A 20,617-nucleotide genomic window follows, 5' to 3' on the forward strand; every position below is an offset into this window, starting at 1 on the left:
ACATCACTTGAACTTCCATTCCATTTCTTCGACATGATATATTAACTCCTTTAGTTTTCATGACAAAGGTATGAATTATGAGCTATTATTATTCCCATTTTGAAGATTAAAAAACAACAAAAAGTTCAGAGAGGTTAAGTAACTTCCCCAAGGTCACTGGACTAAGTACGTGGCTAATACCTTGCAGTCAGTAGATACGTTTAAAAAATTTTTTTTTTAAGTTTTATTTTCCTGTGACCCTAATGCTCTAGGTCCTCTGGATTGAGTTATTACTATTATTAGAGGTACACAATTGATCAAAATAGCATAAAACGCCACACATTTTGTTACATAATTATTAAACGGAGAAAATAAAATGGACATGGACCGTATCTATTAATAAAATAAATGGAGCTCTGTGTGGGGTTTTTTAATTAGTCCAAGTCTCTGTGAATGGATATTGCTAAATGAGACAGGGCTCCCCATCAATTCTGGACCTATTTTTTGTTTTTATAGATGTGACGCCCTGAGAAAACATGTTCATTTATGTAAGTAGATAAGAATGGAAGGACTTATGTTATTGGCTATATCAGTCAATTCCTTAAAACTCTTTCCAACTTACATACTAAAATCACCTAGAGATCGTTCGTTAAAAATTATTTTCAGTACTCCTTCAGTCAACAATTCAGTTAGGTTCAATAATGTTAAAAACAAAGAATTGGGAATCACATGACTTTCAAAGAAAGTGTTTACCCAGTCGCTAGAGTTGTTCAGTTTCTCAATATCTGGGAAGGCTCTACTAAGATCTAAGTGATTATTATACCACTTACTTTTACAATTAGAGGTGCCTGGTCCATGGCGCTAAAATTAGATGAAACGGGGGTAAAAATGACAATTCCATAAAAATGGGGATTATGATCAAAGACCTGTATATTGATGACAGATGGATAGAGAGATGGATGATTGTCAACTATTATATATAGATTTATTAGCAATTTAATCTGATAGTTGAAATCAATTATGTTTATAAATATTCATTTGATAGAATTGGAAGAGCATATCAACATCTAAGAAAGAAGAGTTAATCCCAATAAAATGAAGCTGAGTTCTCAAGTTCAGGGCATTGTTACATTTTTTGTACGAATGATTGCTGTTATGGACATGATTTACAGCAGAATCCACTACATGTTTCCCTAAAGTTAATCTAAATTTAATAATAGCTGGTGGAAACGAACAAGTACAGTAGGTGCTGTAAGGCTATGTGGATGGGGTCAGGAGGGAGAAAGACACTTTGAGGAGAACAGAAACAGTGCACAGGCACATTCTGAGGCAATCAGCTGTAGGAAGGAGTCCCAGTGAAAGAGGGAGATGAACTGAATTCTCTTAAAACCACACAGGACTACCTCTCCTTAGAAAGTGCATGCGACTCCTCAGGACACATTTACGCCCAGTTTGAAGACTGCTACTCCAAAACATGGAAAGTTACCTAAGCAGTGTTTACCTGGCTAGTCTTGTTTCCTTTCTGGAGATGTGCAAAACACCACCATTCCCCCTATTACCGGAACCTCGAGTGTGTCCTCCGTGGTTTCTGGTGAGAAATCTGCTATCCTTGGAATTGTCTTTACTTTATAGGTAAGGTGTCATTTTTCTCTGCTTTCAAGATTTTTTTTTTGTCTTTGGGTTTCAAAATTTTAATTATGCTGTGTCTTGGCATGGATTTTTTTAGGTTTATCCTGCTGGAGTTTCACTCAGCTTCGAGAATCTGTAGGTTTATATCTCATGCCAAATTTGGGGCATTTTCAGCCATTATTTCTTTGGGTACTTTTTCATCCTCTCTTCCTAGGATTCCAATCGCTTAAACATTAGATCTCTTATTATAGTCCCACAGATCCTTGAGGCTCTTTTTTTTTTTTAACTTTATTTTCTCTCAGTTGTTCAAATTGCGAATTTTCTATTGTTCTCTTTTAGATCACTGATTATTTCCTCTCTCCCCTCCATTTTGTTGTAGAGTCCATCCACTGAGCTTCTTACTTTGGTAATTGTATTTTTCAGTTCTAAAATTTCCTTCCGGTTCTCCTTTACATCTTCTATTCCTTTGCTGAGACTTTCTATTTCCTTGCTGAGACTTTCTATTTCCTTGCTGAGTCTTTCTTTTCTTTCACTCATTTCAACATGTTTATCCTGTCTGCTTTAAAATATTTGTCAGATAATTCTAACATCACCATTATCTCTGTGTCGGCATCTATTAATTGTCTTTTTTTCAGTTTGAGATCTTCCTGGTTCTGGGTATGAAATTGAAGAAGTTGAAATCTGAACATTTTCATATTATGGTCTGAGATTCTGGATCTTGTTTATTCTGTTTTAGCTGTCTTTCTCTGACACTGCTCTAGTGGGGGAGGGGAGGTACTGCAGGTGGGGATTGAAGTCCAAGTTCCTTACTTGGGCTGTGTTAACACCTGAAGGCGCAAGTGGCAGAGAAGCTCCTCCTTGCTGCTGCCACCGGTGGAAGTTCCCATCCTGGTTGACATGTAAGAATGGACTCAAGCAAACTCATTTGTCCCTGGTCCCTGATTTATTTTTATCTGAGTTTGGAAATTTGAGAAACAAGGTGCATTCTGATACACCCCACATATAGAGTTGAATTCCTGTTGTTGCACCTATAGGATTTAAATTTAGAAACTGAAGCTGAAAATAAGGAGCATGAAAAATAGCATTGGCCTCTCTGGGTTTTCCTTGCTCCTAAGAATTATTTCTAGTCCATTTCTTCTCTCATATTTTCCTGTTCTCACTCAGCTTTGTCAAGCGCACTTTTATCTTCCCTCCTCCTTGACTTGGGGGCTTTGTTATGATTCCCTGCCTGCTATCATCCTGTTAGAGTTTTGGAAATAGTTGCTATGGCGTTTAGCCCGGTTCCTTCAGGAAATTAGCCCTAAAGAAGAGAAAAAACACTTTTTTTGCAACTATGAAACAAAATTGCCTGCCCCCGCAGATCTGGTCATGTGACTGCCTGCCTAATCCTCTTCCCCGGATTCACACCACCTGCAGTGAATCTTGAATTAGTAGCTTGTCAGCAGTAGCTGCATTCTGATCCAGACCAACCAAGACCCCTTGTACTTTATTCTCCAACAATTCCCTTATTACTTATAGCTCCCTGAATATGCTGGTGCCTCTGAGGCCCTGCATACAATAAAAGAATAATTTATCCCAAACTTGGAAAAAGGCAAAATGCTGTTTGCCTCTGTGATACCACGGCAGAGGAGTTTCAATAGGGCTGCATGGCTCTCATAGGATACTCTCAAATACTACTTCATGGTCAGGGTCTGTTTGGCCAACCACCCAGGACAGACTGATCCTCAATCTCATGGTGTCCACAGTTTAGTGAGGAAAATAAAATAAATAACCACACAAATGATTATTTTAAAACAATTACGATGAGCATCAGGAAGTAGAGGTACAGGATGTTGTGAGATCCTATGCAGACTTCACCTAGTCTGCAGTGTTGGGAAAGGCTTCCCTGGGAAGTGACATTTAAACTGACAGCTGAAGTCTCAATAGTAACTAGTCAGGTGCAGGGGAGAGAAAACATGCAAAAGGGCAGTCCATACAGGGAGAACAGCACGTTTAAGTGCACAGAGAAAGACACACACAGAAGGAAGATGGTGTGAAGACACACAGGGAAGAGACTGCCATGTAACACCCTGGATTGCAAGCCTATGCTCTGAAAATTCACTGGGAGGGCCTTTAACGAGCCCCCAGCCAAAGAGCCTCCATCAGCTTCTCATACCCTTCCCCAACATATAATTTAAAAAATAAAGTATTGTTGCAAACAGTTTTGAGATAAGTTCCCAATAGATTTCTTCCAATCCTGTTGCCTCCCCCAAAGCTCTATTACATTTTTGATCTGTCCCGAGAAGATGAGTTTACATCACAGAAATGCAAGTTCAAACTGAACCACAAGCATCACCTTAAAAAATGTTCTTTTGCCACTCTCCATGAGAGAAAATTCCATTGGCTCTTCGGTCTTGACTCTTTTGCTGGTCTTTCTGCACAGTCCCCTTCTTTTCATCTATCTCTCTTCTTTCCTCTCCTAGAAGGAAACCAAATTCCTCTCATATTCCTGTGCAGCACAGTTTAGCAATTCTTTGTTGCCTTGGCTTGCCCTATACTCTCAGCTCCCACCTCCTAATGTCAAGGAACCAATAGGTTTCTTTTTTTCTCATTATCGTTTATTACAGGATATTGAATATAATTGTCTGTGCTATACAGTAGGACCATGTTGTTTATGTATTTTATATATAGTAGTTCGTATCTGCTAACCCCAAACTCCTAATTTATCCCTCCCCACACCCTTTTCCCTTTTGTAATCATCCATTGGTTTTCTACGTCTGAGTCTGTTTCTGTTTCATACATAAGTTAATTTGGGTCGTATTTTAGATTCCACGTATAAGTGATATTTGTCTTTCTCTTTCTGACTTACTTCAGTTAGTACGATGGTTTCTAGGTCCATCCATGTTGCTGCAAATGACATTATTTCATTCAAAAAGATATTTTTCTTAAACAAAGACCATTCCAGTTCTTGGGAGGAACTTTACTACTGGCTCTTAGAATAATAATCTTTCACTTGGTTCCCAGGTGTGTTTTGTTGCTTTGATTCTAGTGATTATAAACTGTAAAGAAAAGGGAATATGTTAGTGTTTGCCCTATAAAAGACCACCCAGTGTTGAAGGCCAGATTAAAATGGAGATTATAGGGCACCTACTCACAGTTTGCCGTACTTAACACCACATTTATCTACACAGCCACTGTAAGTGACTCATTGTTTGGTGATTCTTGTGTCATAAGAGCATTTTGGGGATTCCCTTGTTTGGTTAGCCTTTGCTTATATCGTCAAAAACTTAAACAGATGAAATAGTATGCATTTCAAGTCCTAAGGCATTTTAAGAATGGACTTCTACAATCCACCAGAGGTCTAGTCCTACTTTTTCCTAGCTGACTTTTTCCTTATATCTTATTATAAAAATTTCCGGACACATATAAAGGTTGAAAAAAATATATAGTGAACACCCATATACCTGCCATCCCTACTCTACCATTAACATCTTACTATAATACTTGCTTTATCACATATTTATCCATCTATTCATTGCTCTTTCCACCCATCATTCCATCGTATATTTTGGATTCATTTTAAAGATTGTATACACTTCCTCCTAAACACTTCAAACCCATATGATTAACTAAAGGTGAAGTTTTGTTTACAATTTTTCCTTTTCAAGCAAAATTTGCCTTTTATGAAATGAACAAATCAAGTGTATGTTTGCTGAGTTTCGACAAATATATACATCTGTTGTAATCCAAACACCTGTTAAAAACAAGACAACAGGACCCAAATGAAGTCACTTATGCTAAGCCCCACATCACCAAACCGAGACTTAATTACAGTTTTGGCTGTCCCAGAAATGGAATCTTAAACCAGTCCATCAGGATTTGCCTGTTCAGCCCTAGTTAATCTGCCTGATAGACTCCTGCCATCCCGTAAAGGCAAGTAAACTTGCAATAACCAACCCACTTTTTTGTCTGTATAACTTCCTCATTCTGCTCCTTTCTACCTATAAAATTCTTTCATTTTGTACATTGGAGCTCTTTTCTGTCTGCTAGGTTGAGTGATGCCTGATTCATGAATCACTGAATAAAGCCAATAAGATCTTTAAATTTACTCAGTTGAGGGGGCTTCCCTGGCGGCCCAGTGGTTAAGACTCCACCCTCCCAATGCAGCGGGCACAGGTTTGATCCCTAGTCAGGGAACTAAGATCCCGCATGCTGCAAGACATGGCCAGAAAAAAAAAAAATTTTACTCAGCTGAATTTTCTTTGTTAACACACCTATCAAAATGTGCAATATTACCACTACCCCAGGAAATTTCATATCCCTTCCCTGTCAATGCCTGCCTTTTATCCCTTTGATCCCTGCCTTTTATCAACCATAGTTTCTAGTTGATTTTTACTCCGTCATTTTATCAGGGAATTCCCTCTCCTCCATTACTTCTGCTGAATAAGCCCATCCCATGATTTAAAAATAACACTTTTAATGTTATATCCAGTCGCCCCTCAGTATCTATAGGAGATTGGCTCCAAAACACCCCACAGATACCAAAATTCACAAATGCTCAAGTCCCTCATATAAAATAGTGTGGTATTTGCATATTATCTCCCATATACTTTAAATCATCTCTAGATTACTTATAATACCTAATACATGCTATGTAAATAGTTGTAGATACAGGCATGCCTCATTTTATTGTGCTTCACGGGTATTGCATTTTTCACAAATTGAAGGTTTGTGGCAACCCTGTTTCAAGGAAGTCTATTGCTGCCATTTTTCCAATAACATTTGCTCACTTTGTATCTTGTGTCACATTTTGGAAATACTTCACAAATTGCCAATATTTCAAACTTTCATTATTATTATATTTGTTACGGTGATTTGTGATCTGTGATCTTTGGTGTTACTATTACAAAAAGAGTATGACTTGCTGAAGGCTCAGATGATGGTCAGTATTTTTTTTAGCAATAAAATATTTTTTAATTAAGGCATGTACATTTTTTAAGGCATAATGCTATTGCACACTTAATAGACTACAGTACCTTGTAGACATAACTTTTACATGCACTGGGAAACAAAAACATCTGTGTGACTCTATTGTGGTGGTCTGGAATCAAACCTGCAGTATCTCCAAGGTATGCCTGTACAATGTTAATGCTATGTAAATAGTTGCCTGCATGCAGTAAATTCAAGTTTTGCTTTTAGGAACTTTCTAGAATTTTTTCCAAATATTTTTGATCTCCTGTTGGTTGAATCCACGGATGTGGAATCCACAGATATGGAACCAGCCAATAGTGAGGGAGGGCTGACTTGCAGAATAACGGTGGCAGCCTTTAATGCAATAGTACCACTTCTATTTTATCTTAGAGAAATAACCCCAAATATGAAAAATACCATATGGAAAATATATTTATCATAGTGCTATTTTTCTGTGACAAAGTGAAGCCCTAGAGTCTAATTATGGAAGGGTTTAAGTGTATTTGAGGCTCTGGTGACACAGAACAACTTTGAATGTTTAGATAGGAAAAGTTTAGGACAATCTTTGTTACATCATTACTTCTGTTTGACTAACGGTGTAACTTTTATATAAACAGTATCTTCCAAATGTTTCTCCAGAGGCTCATCCCCAACACCAGCATTATGGGATTTTACTCATTCTGGAGCATCCCATGCTAAAGTTTACGAGAACCTGGTTGCATATTTCTCTTCTCTGGCCCAAATCTCAGCACCCTCCCCCTTCATCTGCAGGACTCTGCCATTTCTCAAGGCTGCAGATGAAAACATCTGTCCGTTAATGACCTGCAGGGGCAGAAGGTTAGAGAAGGGAACAGGAAAGAGAGAGTTGTCACATGTACTTCGTTTTTCTGTTTTGTCATGTGCACCTTTGAAGCAGAATATTTAGAAGTAACCTGACCGTCATACCGCCCTGCACAATCTTGTTTCCTAGCTCTGAGGTGAGTTATTCTGTACACCCTAAAATAAAAATGATATTTAGATACACATGCACACACACACACACAAGAAAACACCTCTCCCATCCTTTTTCTTCCCTTCCCCTTCCCAAACCTCTAAATGCCTCTTTAAAATGACTGTTGTCATGTTAACGAAACAGTTAGGTGTCATTTAGGGGGCTCGGTCCTTTATGTCTCAGCGTAGAAAGAATTCAGCGAGAGGCAAACTGATAGATAAGAAGTGATTTATTAGAATAGGACGCTTGCTAGGCTTAACAAGCAGTCAGGCAAGCGTTGCGATGCCCCGAGTACTTAGTGGGTTACATTTTTATAACCAGAGGAAGAGAGAGGAGGGGGAGAAGACCTTCTTTGTCTTTCTTGAGTAGATGTCACGCTTTCCTCATCAGTTCCTCCTCCAGATTGGGTTTTTTGTCCCTACATGGTCAGGCCGGGACTGTCATGGCACTTTGGAAAAATTATTTCAGGTCTCAGTACAATGAGGACCTTTCACTTTGATATGTCACCTTTCCATAAATGATTTTTTTGTGTGCACAGAGCATGCGCCGGTTGTCATTAACTTGATGACACCACTGGGCAGGATATAGGTCTCATGCCACCATTGTTGTATTGTTTTGGGGCATGTCTCATGCTTCTGTTGCATGATTTTGTTGCTAATCAAGCTAGCTTTATTTTCTTGTTAAGCAAGCCTATCTGGCTTTGATGCTAAGCCACTTGTTCTGCTTTATGAGTCAAGCAAGCCCACATTTTTTCAGGATTTTCCCATTACTTTCTTGAGTGATCATTAATCTTACTGCGGTCTCCCAAAGTTCCCTAAAGTTCCCTATCAACAATCCCCTAATGGGGTTTCTAAGCTAACTATTTGATTATCCTACTCAATCCCTATCATTAACAACACAGAATTATGCCAATGACAAATTATCGAGAAAAAAAACAGAATAAAAAATTTTATTATCGTATTTAAAAAGATGACGTAAAAGACTAGAGGAAAAAAAATCCCAAATGCCAACAATGTTTATGCAGTATCTAATTTTTTCCCCCAAATTTCCAAAATGTCCATTATATTCGTAATTTTATAAGAAAAATAATTTTAAGAACAAATGTATGAAAATGGAATCCCACAGTTTCCAGATTAAGCTGGCCAGGTTTAATCTGATTTGGGGCAGATGCAGCAGTTTGAAATGCCAGGTCTTTTGTTGAGGAAGGAAGAGATGGGCGGGGCAGGAAGGACGGTCCTCGTAGTTATTTCTCTGTAGCGTCTCAGTTCTGTCGCACAACCCAAGTCAAATCAATGCATTAAACGCCTCTTCCTTTCTGCTTGTCCCCAAAACGGCAAAGAACCACGTAGTGGGGCAAAAACAACACCCCGAACGCCGTTGCAGGAAACCTAGTGGGCGGGTTGGGCAGAGAGCGCGCGAGACGTCGCTAGCCGCTCCACCCTCCCAAGCCCCGCCCACCCAGGCCCGACGCCCAGGCCCCGCCCCTGACCGCCCAGGTCAGGCCCCGCCCCCGTCCCGGCTGGGCCTCGCCCAGCCCCCCCCCCACCGTCACGTGGTGAGGCGCGGGGTGCAGTCCGTAGCTGATGCTGCCGCGCGGTATTCATCATGGAGCTGGCGTCGCGGAGTTGTTCTCTGCCGCTGCCGCTGCTGCTCCTGGGCCTGAGCACGGGTAGGTTCGGGCAAAAGGTGCTTCAGCGGCCGGTGCCTCCTTCTCTTCTTTAGGGATGAGAATCTGTTAGTGGGTTTGTGCTTTTTAAAGCATATTCCTTTTCCCCTGTTTCTACCTTGCGTAATTATTTCGCTTTTGAGCCTTACTCTATTTTTTTTTTTTTCCTGATTCAAAGTTCTTTTTCTACTTTATTCTGGCTCTGGGTGGTCTGCTGCCCTGTTTCTTCCCTGCGCGTAGGTAGAAGCAGTTTTGCAAAATGTAAGATTTGGAGAAGCTGCTGATTAATGAGGTTTCCACGATCTTAAGGCCACCTCCCTTTTCCTGCCGTGATTGGCTGCTAAATGAGATTATAAGGTCTTTTTATTTTGAGCTGAAACACACGGTACCAAAAGACTCTGAAAAATCCTACCACGAATGGGACGTTTAATTGAGAGTAAGCCTTTCTCCCTCTACCTGATCAGAACAGGCAAGATAATATGTCCCCTCACCGCAGTCCTTTTTGGCAAAAACAAATTCGTGTTTAATGGGATGACTTGCAAATTGATTTTCAGTCTTTTCTTTAAGCAAAATGAGCCCTGGTGTGAATCAAGAACTAAGAATTCGAACTGGCCACAAACTTGCCTTGTGATCTTAGGCAAGTTGCTTAACTTGTTTTCCCTTTTGTAAAATGGGGATATGACCCTTCGGCTTGTGTCTGGGAAATGTTGTCGAATAGGTTGCCCCCCAGATTTTTTTTTAATATAAATTTATTTTATTTTATTATTATTTATTTTTGGCTGTGTTGGGTCTTTGTTGCTGCGCGCGGGCTTTCTCTAGTTGCGGCGAGCGGGGGCTACTCTTCGTTGCGGTGCGCGGGCTTCTCATTGCAGTGGCTTCTCCTGTTGTGGAGCACGGGCTCCAGGCGCGCGGGCTTCAGTAGTTGTGGAACGCGGGCCCAGCCGTTGTGGCTCGCGGGCTCTAGAGCGCAAGCTCAGCAGTTGTGGTGTATGGGCCCAGTTACTCCGCGGCATGTGGGATCTTCCCGGACCAGGGCTCGAACCCGTGTCCCCTGCGTTGGCAGGCGGATTCTTAACCACTGCGCCACGAGGGAAGCCCTGCCCCCCAGATTTTAACAGTGGTCACGGGCAGGAAAGGGAGGAGGAGGAGTGCCAGGGGTTAGGTCAAAACGGACCAAGCCTTATCTATCATTTTTAAGGAGACTGTAATCTTGTGTTACTTGAATGTAGGATCTTATAGCCACGTCTATAATAAATATTCTAGCCTTTCTGTTTTGCTCATCAGACCACTTTCTGCTTGTCTTAATCTTCATCCTTAACAAGTTTCAAAACAGCATTGTCTCCTCATATACTCCTCTTATTTTGGGGACCAGTTTTTGTTTTTTCACTTGCCACAGGGGCAATGAAATTCAAAAAAGGAGGAAGTAGAGGCAGACAACTCCAGTCACCAAGGATCACCCTCTCATCACCTTTCAACATTAGCCTTCTTTACCCACAGAGTAGTATTGGAGAAAAAAAGATACTGTAACTTGAAAGTTGTTACTTTAGCAAAGGTGACATAGAAAATGTGTTCAACCTACTCTTATACACATTTTGCAGATGCTAGAAAAGTTAACTTTGGTTAACTCTAAATTGGAAGAAAATTGGAGTTGCGGGATTAACGAATATATATATGGCTTTTATAAATTTTCTGCCAAACTGCCTTCCCAGTGTGCACTTTTGCCAACAGTGCTGAGGGCTGGTCTCCTGTCTCATTGTGGAGGTTGAGCCCCTGCCATCTGTCAAATAAGCAAAGCTTTTTTTAGTGACCTCATTATTGCTTTAATTTTCATATCTTTGAATATTAGTGATGTTAAACATTCTTTCACGTATTTATGACATTCGTATTTCCCTTTTCATAAATTATTTTCTCGTGACGTTTATCCATTTAATTATTAGGATCTTACTTTTTTTGTTGTTGTTGTTATAATTACTGTTATTTATTGAACGCCTAGTAAGTGCTAGGTATTGTACAACTATCTTGATTGTTGCAAGGCTCTTGCATTTTTTAGTTGGTCTAACGATTAAGGAAATACCCTTTTTCATATTTGTTGCCGATCTTTCTTTGTTGTTTTGCCTTTTATTTTTGTTGTACAGAAATGTAACAAGTTTCTGTCCTCAACTCTTGATATTTTGTTTTATAGTCTCTAGGGTATGCTTTAATCGTTTCCCCATCCAGCGGTCAAAAAGACATTCAACTCTATTTTCATATTATTTTTCGCATCTAAATTTTAAAATTGAAATATCTGATCCACTTGGAATTTATTTTGGTTTATAGTGTTAAGAAAGAACCTACATCTCTATTTTTTTTCTTCAAAAATCTAACAGGTGCCCCAGAGTAATATAGTGAGTAATCTTGCCCCACTAACTTGTGATGCTTCTTTAATCGTATATTAAATGAGGAACAAAAATCAGCATGCTGCATTTTGAGATTTTTTCTTTTTTCCCCCAAGTGTAAATCTCTCTCTCTTTTAAACAGAATTATAAACACGTTTTATGCTTGCTGTTAAAAATCCAAACATTACAGAGGGTGTAGGTGAAAACGTGAAAGCCTCCAGCCCCCTGTGCCACTATTAAGTTTGGTATGTTTTTTCATAACTGAGTTTTTGGGTTTTTTTTTTCCTTATCTCCATAATATATTGGAGTAAATAAATTGTCTGAAATGTAAACCAAATCATCACTAGCCTATCCCAGCCATGTCTCCTGGGCTGGGAATTTAACTGGACATAGACATTCTTCCGGAAAATCGAATTGTGCTTCTGTTTCAGGAGCTGCCATCAGCTGGCCCACAAAAGAGGGCAAGGAAGTATGGGATTATGTGACTGTCCGGAAGGACGCCCACATGTTCTGGTGGCTCTATTATGCCACCAGCCCCAGCAAGAACTTCTCAGAACTGCCCCTGGTCATGTGGCTTCAGGTAAAATTGGTTTCACTGCCTGGCCTGAGGTTGAGGCCAGGTTTCCCCCACTTACCACCTTGCTTGCCCTTAAAGGCTCACAGCTCAGCAGTGAAGAACTGATGTGGTCCAGCAGCCGGCTGGGGCTCTCCTAGGCTTGGGGATTCAGCGTCCTTCTGAGGCAGGCAAAGGCGATGGTACAGCCAAGGAAGCCAAATCAGAGAGTGAGATGTTCTAGCCTTTTACGGGGGTCTTTTTCTGTTGAGCCCAGCACAGGCAACGGTAGGAACCCTTACTGGAAGCTCCTGAAGACCCATTTGACAATATGCTGACAGAAAGTGTTTCTGGAAGGTTCCAAAGCAAAGACTGAGGTACCCTGACCAGCCCTTCCTCTCCCTCCCCTCCCAGTCCTTTCCTAGACCTGAATTCCTTGCCCCTAGAAAAACTGATATTTTGAAAGAACTCAGCCTTTTGTATCTTAGCATTAAGTGTTGGGCCCTATCCTTCTCCCTAAGGAGTGTTTGCATTTTAATCTTGAGCTCTAGTGGTAGGATTGAAGACAGGAAACTGGTTGAAAATTATTTGAGGGCAGGCAAAGGATCCTTCCTTTCATTCCTGAAATGTCTGTCCAAAGGTGGCCCACACCCACCTGGAAGACCAAGATCTAGGGAGGGGTTGAGGAACGCAGGTCTTGCTTCACCTTCTGGAAACTGTAGGCATGGCCCAGCTGGGGCGCCAGGTTGCTCACCAGTAAATAGGGCACCCTGATACTCACCCCCATGGGATGTAAATGTCACTTCCTCCAAAAACGTCATTATTCATAAGCAACCTCCCAGTGCCCCCAGCTTTGCCTTCCAGACCAGTGGCTACAGGCTTCCTGATGAGATAGTGAAGAAGAGCAGTTTGCAGGGAGGGGCCTTTCTCTCTTGGGATTATCGAAAGTATTTTCTTTGAAGGCTGGGGTGAGGCTCAGCCCAAGAGTGCAGATAGGAAAATGTCTCAGAAGAAGAACCTGTCTGTGTGGCCCAGGGAGCTTTTGTGCATCCCGGGCGGCTGGAGATGAAGCTGTGACAGGGCTGTCAGGGAGAGCCGTGCAGTGGACAAGCCCAGTTCTGCCTTCCTGCCACTTATAGCCGTGGACAAGCCCAGTTCTGCCTTCCTGCCACTTACAGCCGTGGCAAAACACTTCCCTTCTCTGGGCTTTGGTTTTCTAATCTGCGGGATTTCAGCGCTTTTCAAACTTTTTATTAATCAGCAGAACTTTTTCCACTCCCAAGTGAAAGCTTGCAGACCAGCCAAAGCAGAAGACAGAAGTGCTGGGGCCGAGGTTGGGGCGGAGTGCCAAGTCCCACCCATTCAGCCTCCCCTTTGTCACATGCTACCCCTCAGGTACTTTTTGGGCTTCCAGGAACACAATTTGAAAACCACTGAATTTCAGAAACTACAAACCTTCCTTCTGGTTGATTGCAGAATAGGGCAGTTGTTTTATTTGAATGAGTTACCAATATTTACAAATCAAGACGTTTCCTTCCTTTTTCCAAAAACCAGGAGATGTGATTACTTGGGGCCTGAACTTGCTATCCCGGAGCTGAGCGGTGGGGGCCCTCTTGCACACAGGCAGGAGCTTCTGGAGGAGGGGACCCACCTGCCCTCTTTGCTCCGTGTGGTGCACTTCTGGCCCCTCAAGACCGTGCAGTTTGTGACCTTTGGTTTCTGTGATCTGAGATGCTATTTGATGGTTATCAACTGGCCAGCTGGCCTGCTCTTCATCTCCTCAGAGGCCCAAGGGAAGAGGAAAAGCGTATGATTAAGGAAGAAATAATTAATTCAGGTTAAAAGGAGATCTGTCTTAGCAGCCTACTGAGAATCCGTGCACTGACTTCTCTGGACAGGTCTTTGGGAATCAAGGTCACGTCATCTGAGTGGAATAGCTCTGAGTGATGTAGTGTGCTACTTTAGGTACACTTTCAAGTCATTTAAGCGTTTTAGTTTGTCCTTTGACACACTTGCCATATTTCAGAGTCACTGCATAGTCCCGGGCCATGACAGTACCCCATCCCAGAGTTCTAGATGAAGAGATTTTGCAGTGGTATGTTATCAAGTAGAACAGAACAGGAGAATGGGATTTCTCCCACAAAGACCATACCTCTAGGATTCCAGCTTCTCTCCTTTCACTTTGGTCCTATCCCAGCCCAGTAAGTCCACTAGGAAAGAGGGGCCCAGCTTTCACTCAAGGACCCTTGCTCTTATTTTATTTTATTTTGTTTTTGTTTTTGTTTTTTTGCTTTGCTTTTTTTTAAATTGAAGAATAGTTGGTGTACAGTATTATATGTTACAGGTATACAGTATAGTGATTCACAATTTTTAAGGGTTCTACTCCATTTATAGTTCTACAAATATTGGCTATATTCCCTGTGTTGTACAATATATCCTTGTAGTTTATTTTATACATAGTGGTTTGTACCTCTTAATCCCCTTCCTTTACATTCCCTCCTCCCTTCCCTCTCCCCCCTGGTAACCACTAGTTTGTTCTCTATATCTGTGAGTCTGCTGCTTTTTTGTTACAGCCACTAGTTTGTTGTATTTTTTAGATTTTCCATATAAGTGACATCATACAGTATTTGTCTTTCTCTGTCTGACTTATTTCACTTAGCATAATACCCTCCAAGTCCAATCATGCTGCTGCAATTGGCAAAATTTCATTATTTTTTATGATTGAGTAGTATTCCATTGTATATATATATACACCACATCTTCTTTATCCATTCATCTGTTGATGGGCACTTAGGTTGCTTCCCATATCTTGGCTATTGTAAATAACGCTTCTATGAACATTAGGATGCATGTATTTTTTCAAATTAGTGTTTTTGTTTTTTTCAAATATATACTCAGGAGTGGAATCACTGGATCATGTGGTAGTTCTATTTTTAGTTTTTTGAGAAACCTCCATACTGTTTTCCACAGTGGCTGCACCAATTTACATTCCCACCAACAGTGTTACAAGGATTCCCTTTTCTCCACATCCTCACCAACATTTGTTATTTGTGTTCTTTTTGATGATAGCCATTCTGACAGGTGTGAGGTGATATCTCACTATGGTTTTGATTTGCATTTCCCTGATGATTAGCAGTGTTGAGCATCTTTTCATGTTCATGCTGGCCATCTGCGTTTCCTCTTTGGAAAAATGTCAATTGAGTTCTTCTGCCCATTTTTTAGTCAGGTTGTTTGTTTTTTTGATGTTGAGTTATATGAGCTGTTCATATATGTTGGATATTAACCCCTTATTGGTCGTTATCATTTGCAAATATTTTCTCCCATTCCATAGGTCTTTTCATTCTGTCAATGGTGAGGACATTGCTCTTAATTTATTGCACGTTACGTGCATTTTTCAATGTTGCCACGTAGTTTATCACAGTTTGTGATCCTAAATGGCAGTGTCACATTCCGTCCTGTAGACGTGTCATGATTTACTAACCCATTTCCCTACTGCGGGACATTGGAGTTTCATCCTTTTGCTCTTATAAATACCACTGCAGTAAACAGCTCCCTCTGACTTGTGAGCTTTTTACCACTGTATTAGGAAATCTTAAGATACAGAGTGCATATAATTAGAGGGATTTATAGCCTCCCAGTTTTATAATAGTTAGCTTGGTGTCAGTTCAAAACATTAGTTTCATAAAGTCTCTCTGTTGGGATCTTTTAGTTACCCCTGAGCCCTGACTCTATGTTGTCTTTTTTTTTCCTTTAGATTTCCCTGTACAGATTGCCCTGGCTTATGTTTTGCCTGAGCTGTTTCCTTCCATCTTTGCGTATCTCCCTTTCCTATCCATCTTGCACAGGGAGACAACATCCTTTTATTCAAGGCCCTCGGCCTATCCTGTTGGCTCAGATGGCCCCTGAGGTTTTGTCCAGAAAAGCACTGACCATCATTTCCCCTGACCATCTCCTGAAGGACCTCCTCCCCTCTCTTAGCCCTTAGAACCCATAGAACCTCTGCCTCTCATAGTCTGGGGCCCCAGCACTGAGCTTCTGTTCAGAGTCCTGCCTCGCCCCTGGCCTTGGATGCCCACGGTATTGAGTACTTCCTGCCCTGGGACTTCCGCATTTACTATGTTATATCCTGGGGATCATCTTGATCAAACTGCCCCTCAGTCTGGGTCCCTTGTAAATCCTCAGGGACACTGAGGAGAGGGTGGTGGAGAGTCACAAGGCCCCGGGTCCAGTCCTGGTGGAGCCCCTAATTGCCACGTTCCCTCTCTGGGCCATACTGCTCATCTTCGAAGGGAGAGGGTTTGGACGAGATGTTTTGAAGTCAGCAAACCCCACGTGAGGCCAAGGCTCAAGCTCAGAGAATCAGAGGTAGGAACGTTCCCTCTGGGGGCTCTTAGCCTGGTTGCTTCCTTTTTTTAGAAAAGACTTGAGCAGTTACCAGGGGGCTCAGTTAGTGCAGGCACTGGATCAATTGTGTCCTGTGTGTAAGGTTGACCCAGCCATCACTGACTCATAAATTGTTTATAGTGAATGGGGTCATGGTTGTAATGACGAAGGTTTGACTAACATTTTCTCTGACTTTATTTTTGTTTGTTGTTTTTTGCTTTCACAGGGTGGTCCAGGTGGTTCCAGCACTGGATTTGGGAACTTTGAGGAAATCGGGCCCCTTGACAGAGAACTCAAACCACGAAGAACCACTTGGGTACAGTGAGGAAGGCCTCGAACTCACACTGCCGTGTGGCCTCCCCCAGGCTGAGTCCCACCCAGCCCTACCCTGTTCTGGGTGGCGTCACAAGTTGAGCGATCCCACTCCACCCCCCTCCTTCTTCCTCTGTGTCCAGGGGGACCTTGGGTACTTGTCCACAGGCTTCCTCTCCGGCCAGCCTCTTCCATTTCTTGGGGCAGCTAAATCCCACACTGGTCACCTTCCCGACTCGGTGACCTTTCTCTCCACTTGCCTGCAGCAACCTCTGTCTACTCTAGCAGACACCCTGGACCTTGTCATTACCCACATATTGGCCATCCCTGCAATCTGAGACGCCAGGGTCCCACCTTCTGGCCACAACCTGCAGTCCTTTCCCCTCCTACTCTCCTGCTTCAATTCTTGTCTTCCTCAGGACTTCAAACCCCTTGTCCTCTGCCCTTCTGATGTCTCTCTAGCTCTCTGTCTCCCCCCGCCCCCTCATTCTTAGCTTCACTTCCTTACCTAACCCCCACCCCTGGTTCCCTCATCCTTCTCCCTCCACATCCTTGCCGCGCCCAGCCTGGGGTCAGTCCCCCTGTCCACGTGCTCGGCCCCTTCCTCCAGGCCGCCAAACACTGGTAGGCAACACCACCCCAGTGGGCAGGGTGGGGCTGTTGCTCCCAGCTGGTGGCCCCCCTCTGCTCTGTGCTTCTCCTCTGCTCCTCTCCCGTCTGTTGATGGACACTTAGGTTGTTTTCACCTTTTGGCTGTTGTGAATAATGCAGGGAACATTAGCGTGCAAGTATTTGTTTGGGCCCCTATTTTCAATTTGGTGGGGGGTGGGGAATTGCTGGGTCCTATGGTAGCTCTGTGTTTAATACCCAAGTATTGTTAATGTTCTTCATCCACCCCTTTTCCATCGCCTCTCATGGGTGCTTTCAAGATGCACCCCCCCCACCCCCAATCCACTTCCCACATGGTGCTTGAGTGAAACCCTCCAATGCCAATCACTCCTTAGTTTACCATCTTTCAGTTCCCCAAAGATTGGATCCAGATTCCTGGGCATCAACTGGCTCCTGCTACCTCTAGCCACACCTCCCATCTTCTCTTCATGTGCACTCTTCCTTGAGGCCTCTGCGTGGGCCATTCCTGGGCTTGGACTTCATTCCTTTGGTCACCCGGTCACACCTAGCTCACCATACTCACCTCTAAGACTCAGTGCGGGAGCACCTCCACCTGAAGATCCCCTCTGAGCCCTTTGATTTTCTTGTCTGTCTCCATACTGGTCTTCCTTAAGCACATTTTACTTACTCTTGCCTCAGGGTCTTTGCACATGCTGTTCCCTCAGCCTGGAACATTCACATACTCACTTCCAGTAGCAGAGTACCCCACTGGCTTGTCCCCAAGCCTCCCACGACTAATAGGGTCATGTGACTGGGACAGAGAGCCTGAACAAGAAGTGAGGAGATGCTGGCCTTGGTCCTGATGCTGCCATCACCTATCGAACTTTGTGACCTTGGACAAGTCCTGGGCCTTTTCTGGGCTTTAATGTCCTGATCAGTAAAGGACATGGCTGTAGTGTGTCATCACTAGGGATCCTTCGGGATGTAAAATTCTATAAATCTAAGCCTCTTTGGGAAAGGTGTTAGAATAAATTCTGTTCTTGTAGTGTTCAGCAAAGCCAGGCCAATGTGGAAACTGGATTCATCTTGAAGAAAACAGAGGTGTGGTATTCCGACCTCTCACTGCTTCGAGCCATTGCTCAGACTGACACCGCATGGTTCTACCTGCACGAATGAATTACATTCAGGACATTTGTAGTGTGTGAAAGTAACAGCCTAGATGCTTCGATCCCTGTGTATATGTTAATCTTTCCTTCTTGCCTCTCCTTTTCTTTGCCTTTCTTTGCCATAGTGGTCTATGTTCCTGTTCCAAATTTTTTTTTAATCCATTTTAGTAACAGATCATAACCACACTGATATCCTCACATGTGTGGTTTTTGTTGAGCTCATATAGGATGATCAAAAGATAGTTGGTGACTGACTGACTGATTGCAACATTTGACTTTCCTCTGTGGTTTGTAGCTCCAGTCAGCCAGTCTCCTGTTTGTGGATAACCCAGTGGGCACCGGGTTCAGTTATGTGAACAAGAGTGACGCGTACACCAAAGACCTGGCCATGGTGGCATCAGACATGATGGTTCTCCTGAAGACTTTCTTTGAATGCCACAAAGAATTCCAGGTAAGCAAGCTCAGAGGGGGGCTAGCAGTTGCAGCACTGCATCCACCAGATGCAAACTTCCCCGAGAGTTACATGCCTAGCTGATTCCAGAGAAAACCTTTTTGCACCCAGGAGCAGATTGTGGGCTCCTGTCTCAGTCATCACTAAAGGTGGTTTTAGCTTGAAAAACATGACCCTGCAGCCAGTATTCTAATTAAACATAATAATCAGATATGGGAGGAAAGATCAGCAAAAGCAGATTTGTTTTGTCTGGCCATTACATGCAATAGAAATTTGAAATTGATTCGTGTGAATTAAAAGGCATTCAGGATATTTAATTCTTTGTAAATTCCTTTTCTTCCTAGACGATTCCATTCTACATTTTCTCAGAGTCCTATGGAGGAAAAATGGCTGCTGGCATTGCTCTAGAACTTTATAAGGTAACAAGGAAGATGACTTTGTTTTGGTGTTGGACAGAAACTGATTATCTTACTTGTTGTAGTCACCTGATAATTGAATATTCTTTGAATAGGACCTTGTACATACAGAGTAAGTCTGTAATAATAACCATGAAAAGTTTCAAAAAGAACAATGAAGTTTGCCCCACCAGATATCGAACAGGCTATACAGCTAAGCGAGTAAAGCAATTTGGGGCTGGCATAGCAATGTATTATATACATTATAATATGTATATATATTATACGTAATATATAATACATAATATATAATACATTATGTATTATATATGTATATGTGCCCAAAGGGGCACTTTGGCAGTATCTATAAACTTTTAAAATGTATGTACCCTTTGACCCAATAATTTCACTTCCAGGAATCTGTTCTGTGGGAATACTTATACATGTGTGTGTGTGTCAGAAGATGTTAAGTTCATCATTGCTTATAATGTCCATAAATGGAAAACAAGATCAGTGGCTGTCTGTAGAAGATTACTTAAATGAAATACGTGGATCCTTCCATGATGGACACTTTGAAGCCATCAGAAAGAATGGGTAGATCTGTGCATATGTATACATGTATGTATATATATATGCTTGTGAAAACAAAGAAAGGACTTAGAAGGATATATACCATGTTAACTGGTTAGTGAGTGTGAGGGTGCAGGTGGGGCAGAGGTAAAACTTTTTTCACATTTTCTCCTGTCTCCTTCTGTGATTAAATTTTTTACAGTGAGCTTGTATGACCTTTTTTTTTTTTAATTGAAGTATACTTGATGGACAATATTATATAAGTTACATATATACAATATACTGATTCACAATTTATAAAGATTATATTCTATTTATAGTTGTAAAATATTGGCTATATTCGTGTTATACAGTATGAGCTTTATTTTTTTAAGATTTATTAATTCTCTTTGAAAATGAACCTTTTATAAGAAGCAGTATAGGTGCATAACAGAAAATTAGAAAATACAGCAAGCACAAATTTAAAAAATTAAAAAGAGATCACCATTGTTAACACCTTAGTGTATAGCCTTTAAATCTTTTTCTGCACTTTTAGAAATAAGTAAATTTTTTAACCAATAGGAGATAGTAGTATACGTAATGTCTGTA

General features: G+C 41.8%; 1 protein-coding gene across 2 annotated transcripts in view; it reads left to right on the forward strand.

Annotated features, from left to right (window-relative positions):
• The first annotated feature begins 9,093 nt into the window (after positions 1 to 9,093).
• Positions 9,094 to 20,617, forward strand: part of SCPEP1 (serine carboxypeptidase 1) — a 35,631-nt gene continuing 24,107 nt past the window's right edge. Inside the window, exons 1-5 of one of the 2 annotated variants that reach the window (XM_036836294.1) lie at positions 9,094 to 9,218; positions 12,022 to 12,170; positions 16,753 to 16,842; positions 18,909 to 19,064; positions 19,409 to 19,483. In XM_036836294.1, the coding sequence (XP_036692189.1) occupies positions 9,155 to 9,218; positions 12,022 to 12,170; positions 16,753 to 16,842; positions 18,909 to 19,064; positions 19,409 to 19,483 (534 nt within the window). In that variant the 5' untranslated portion in view covers positions 9,094 to 9,154. Of the gene's footprint in view, positions 9,219 to 9,617; positions 9,652 to 12,021; positions 12,171 to 16,752; positions 16,843 to 18,908; positions 19,065 to 19,408; positions 19,484 to 20,617 lie in introns of those variants that run through there. The other variant, XM_036836295.1, reaches the window with a different exon arrangement.

This window comes from Balaenoptera musculus, chromosome 20 (genome assembly GCF_009873245.2).
Source record: "Balaenoptera musculus isolate JJ_BM4_2016_0621 chromosome 20, mBalMus1.pri.v3, whole genome shotgun sequence".
Classification (NCBI taxonomy): domain Eukaryota; kingdom Metazoa; phylum Chordata; class Mammalia; order Artiodactyla; family Balaenopteridae; genus Balaenoptera; species Balaenoptera musculus.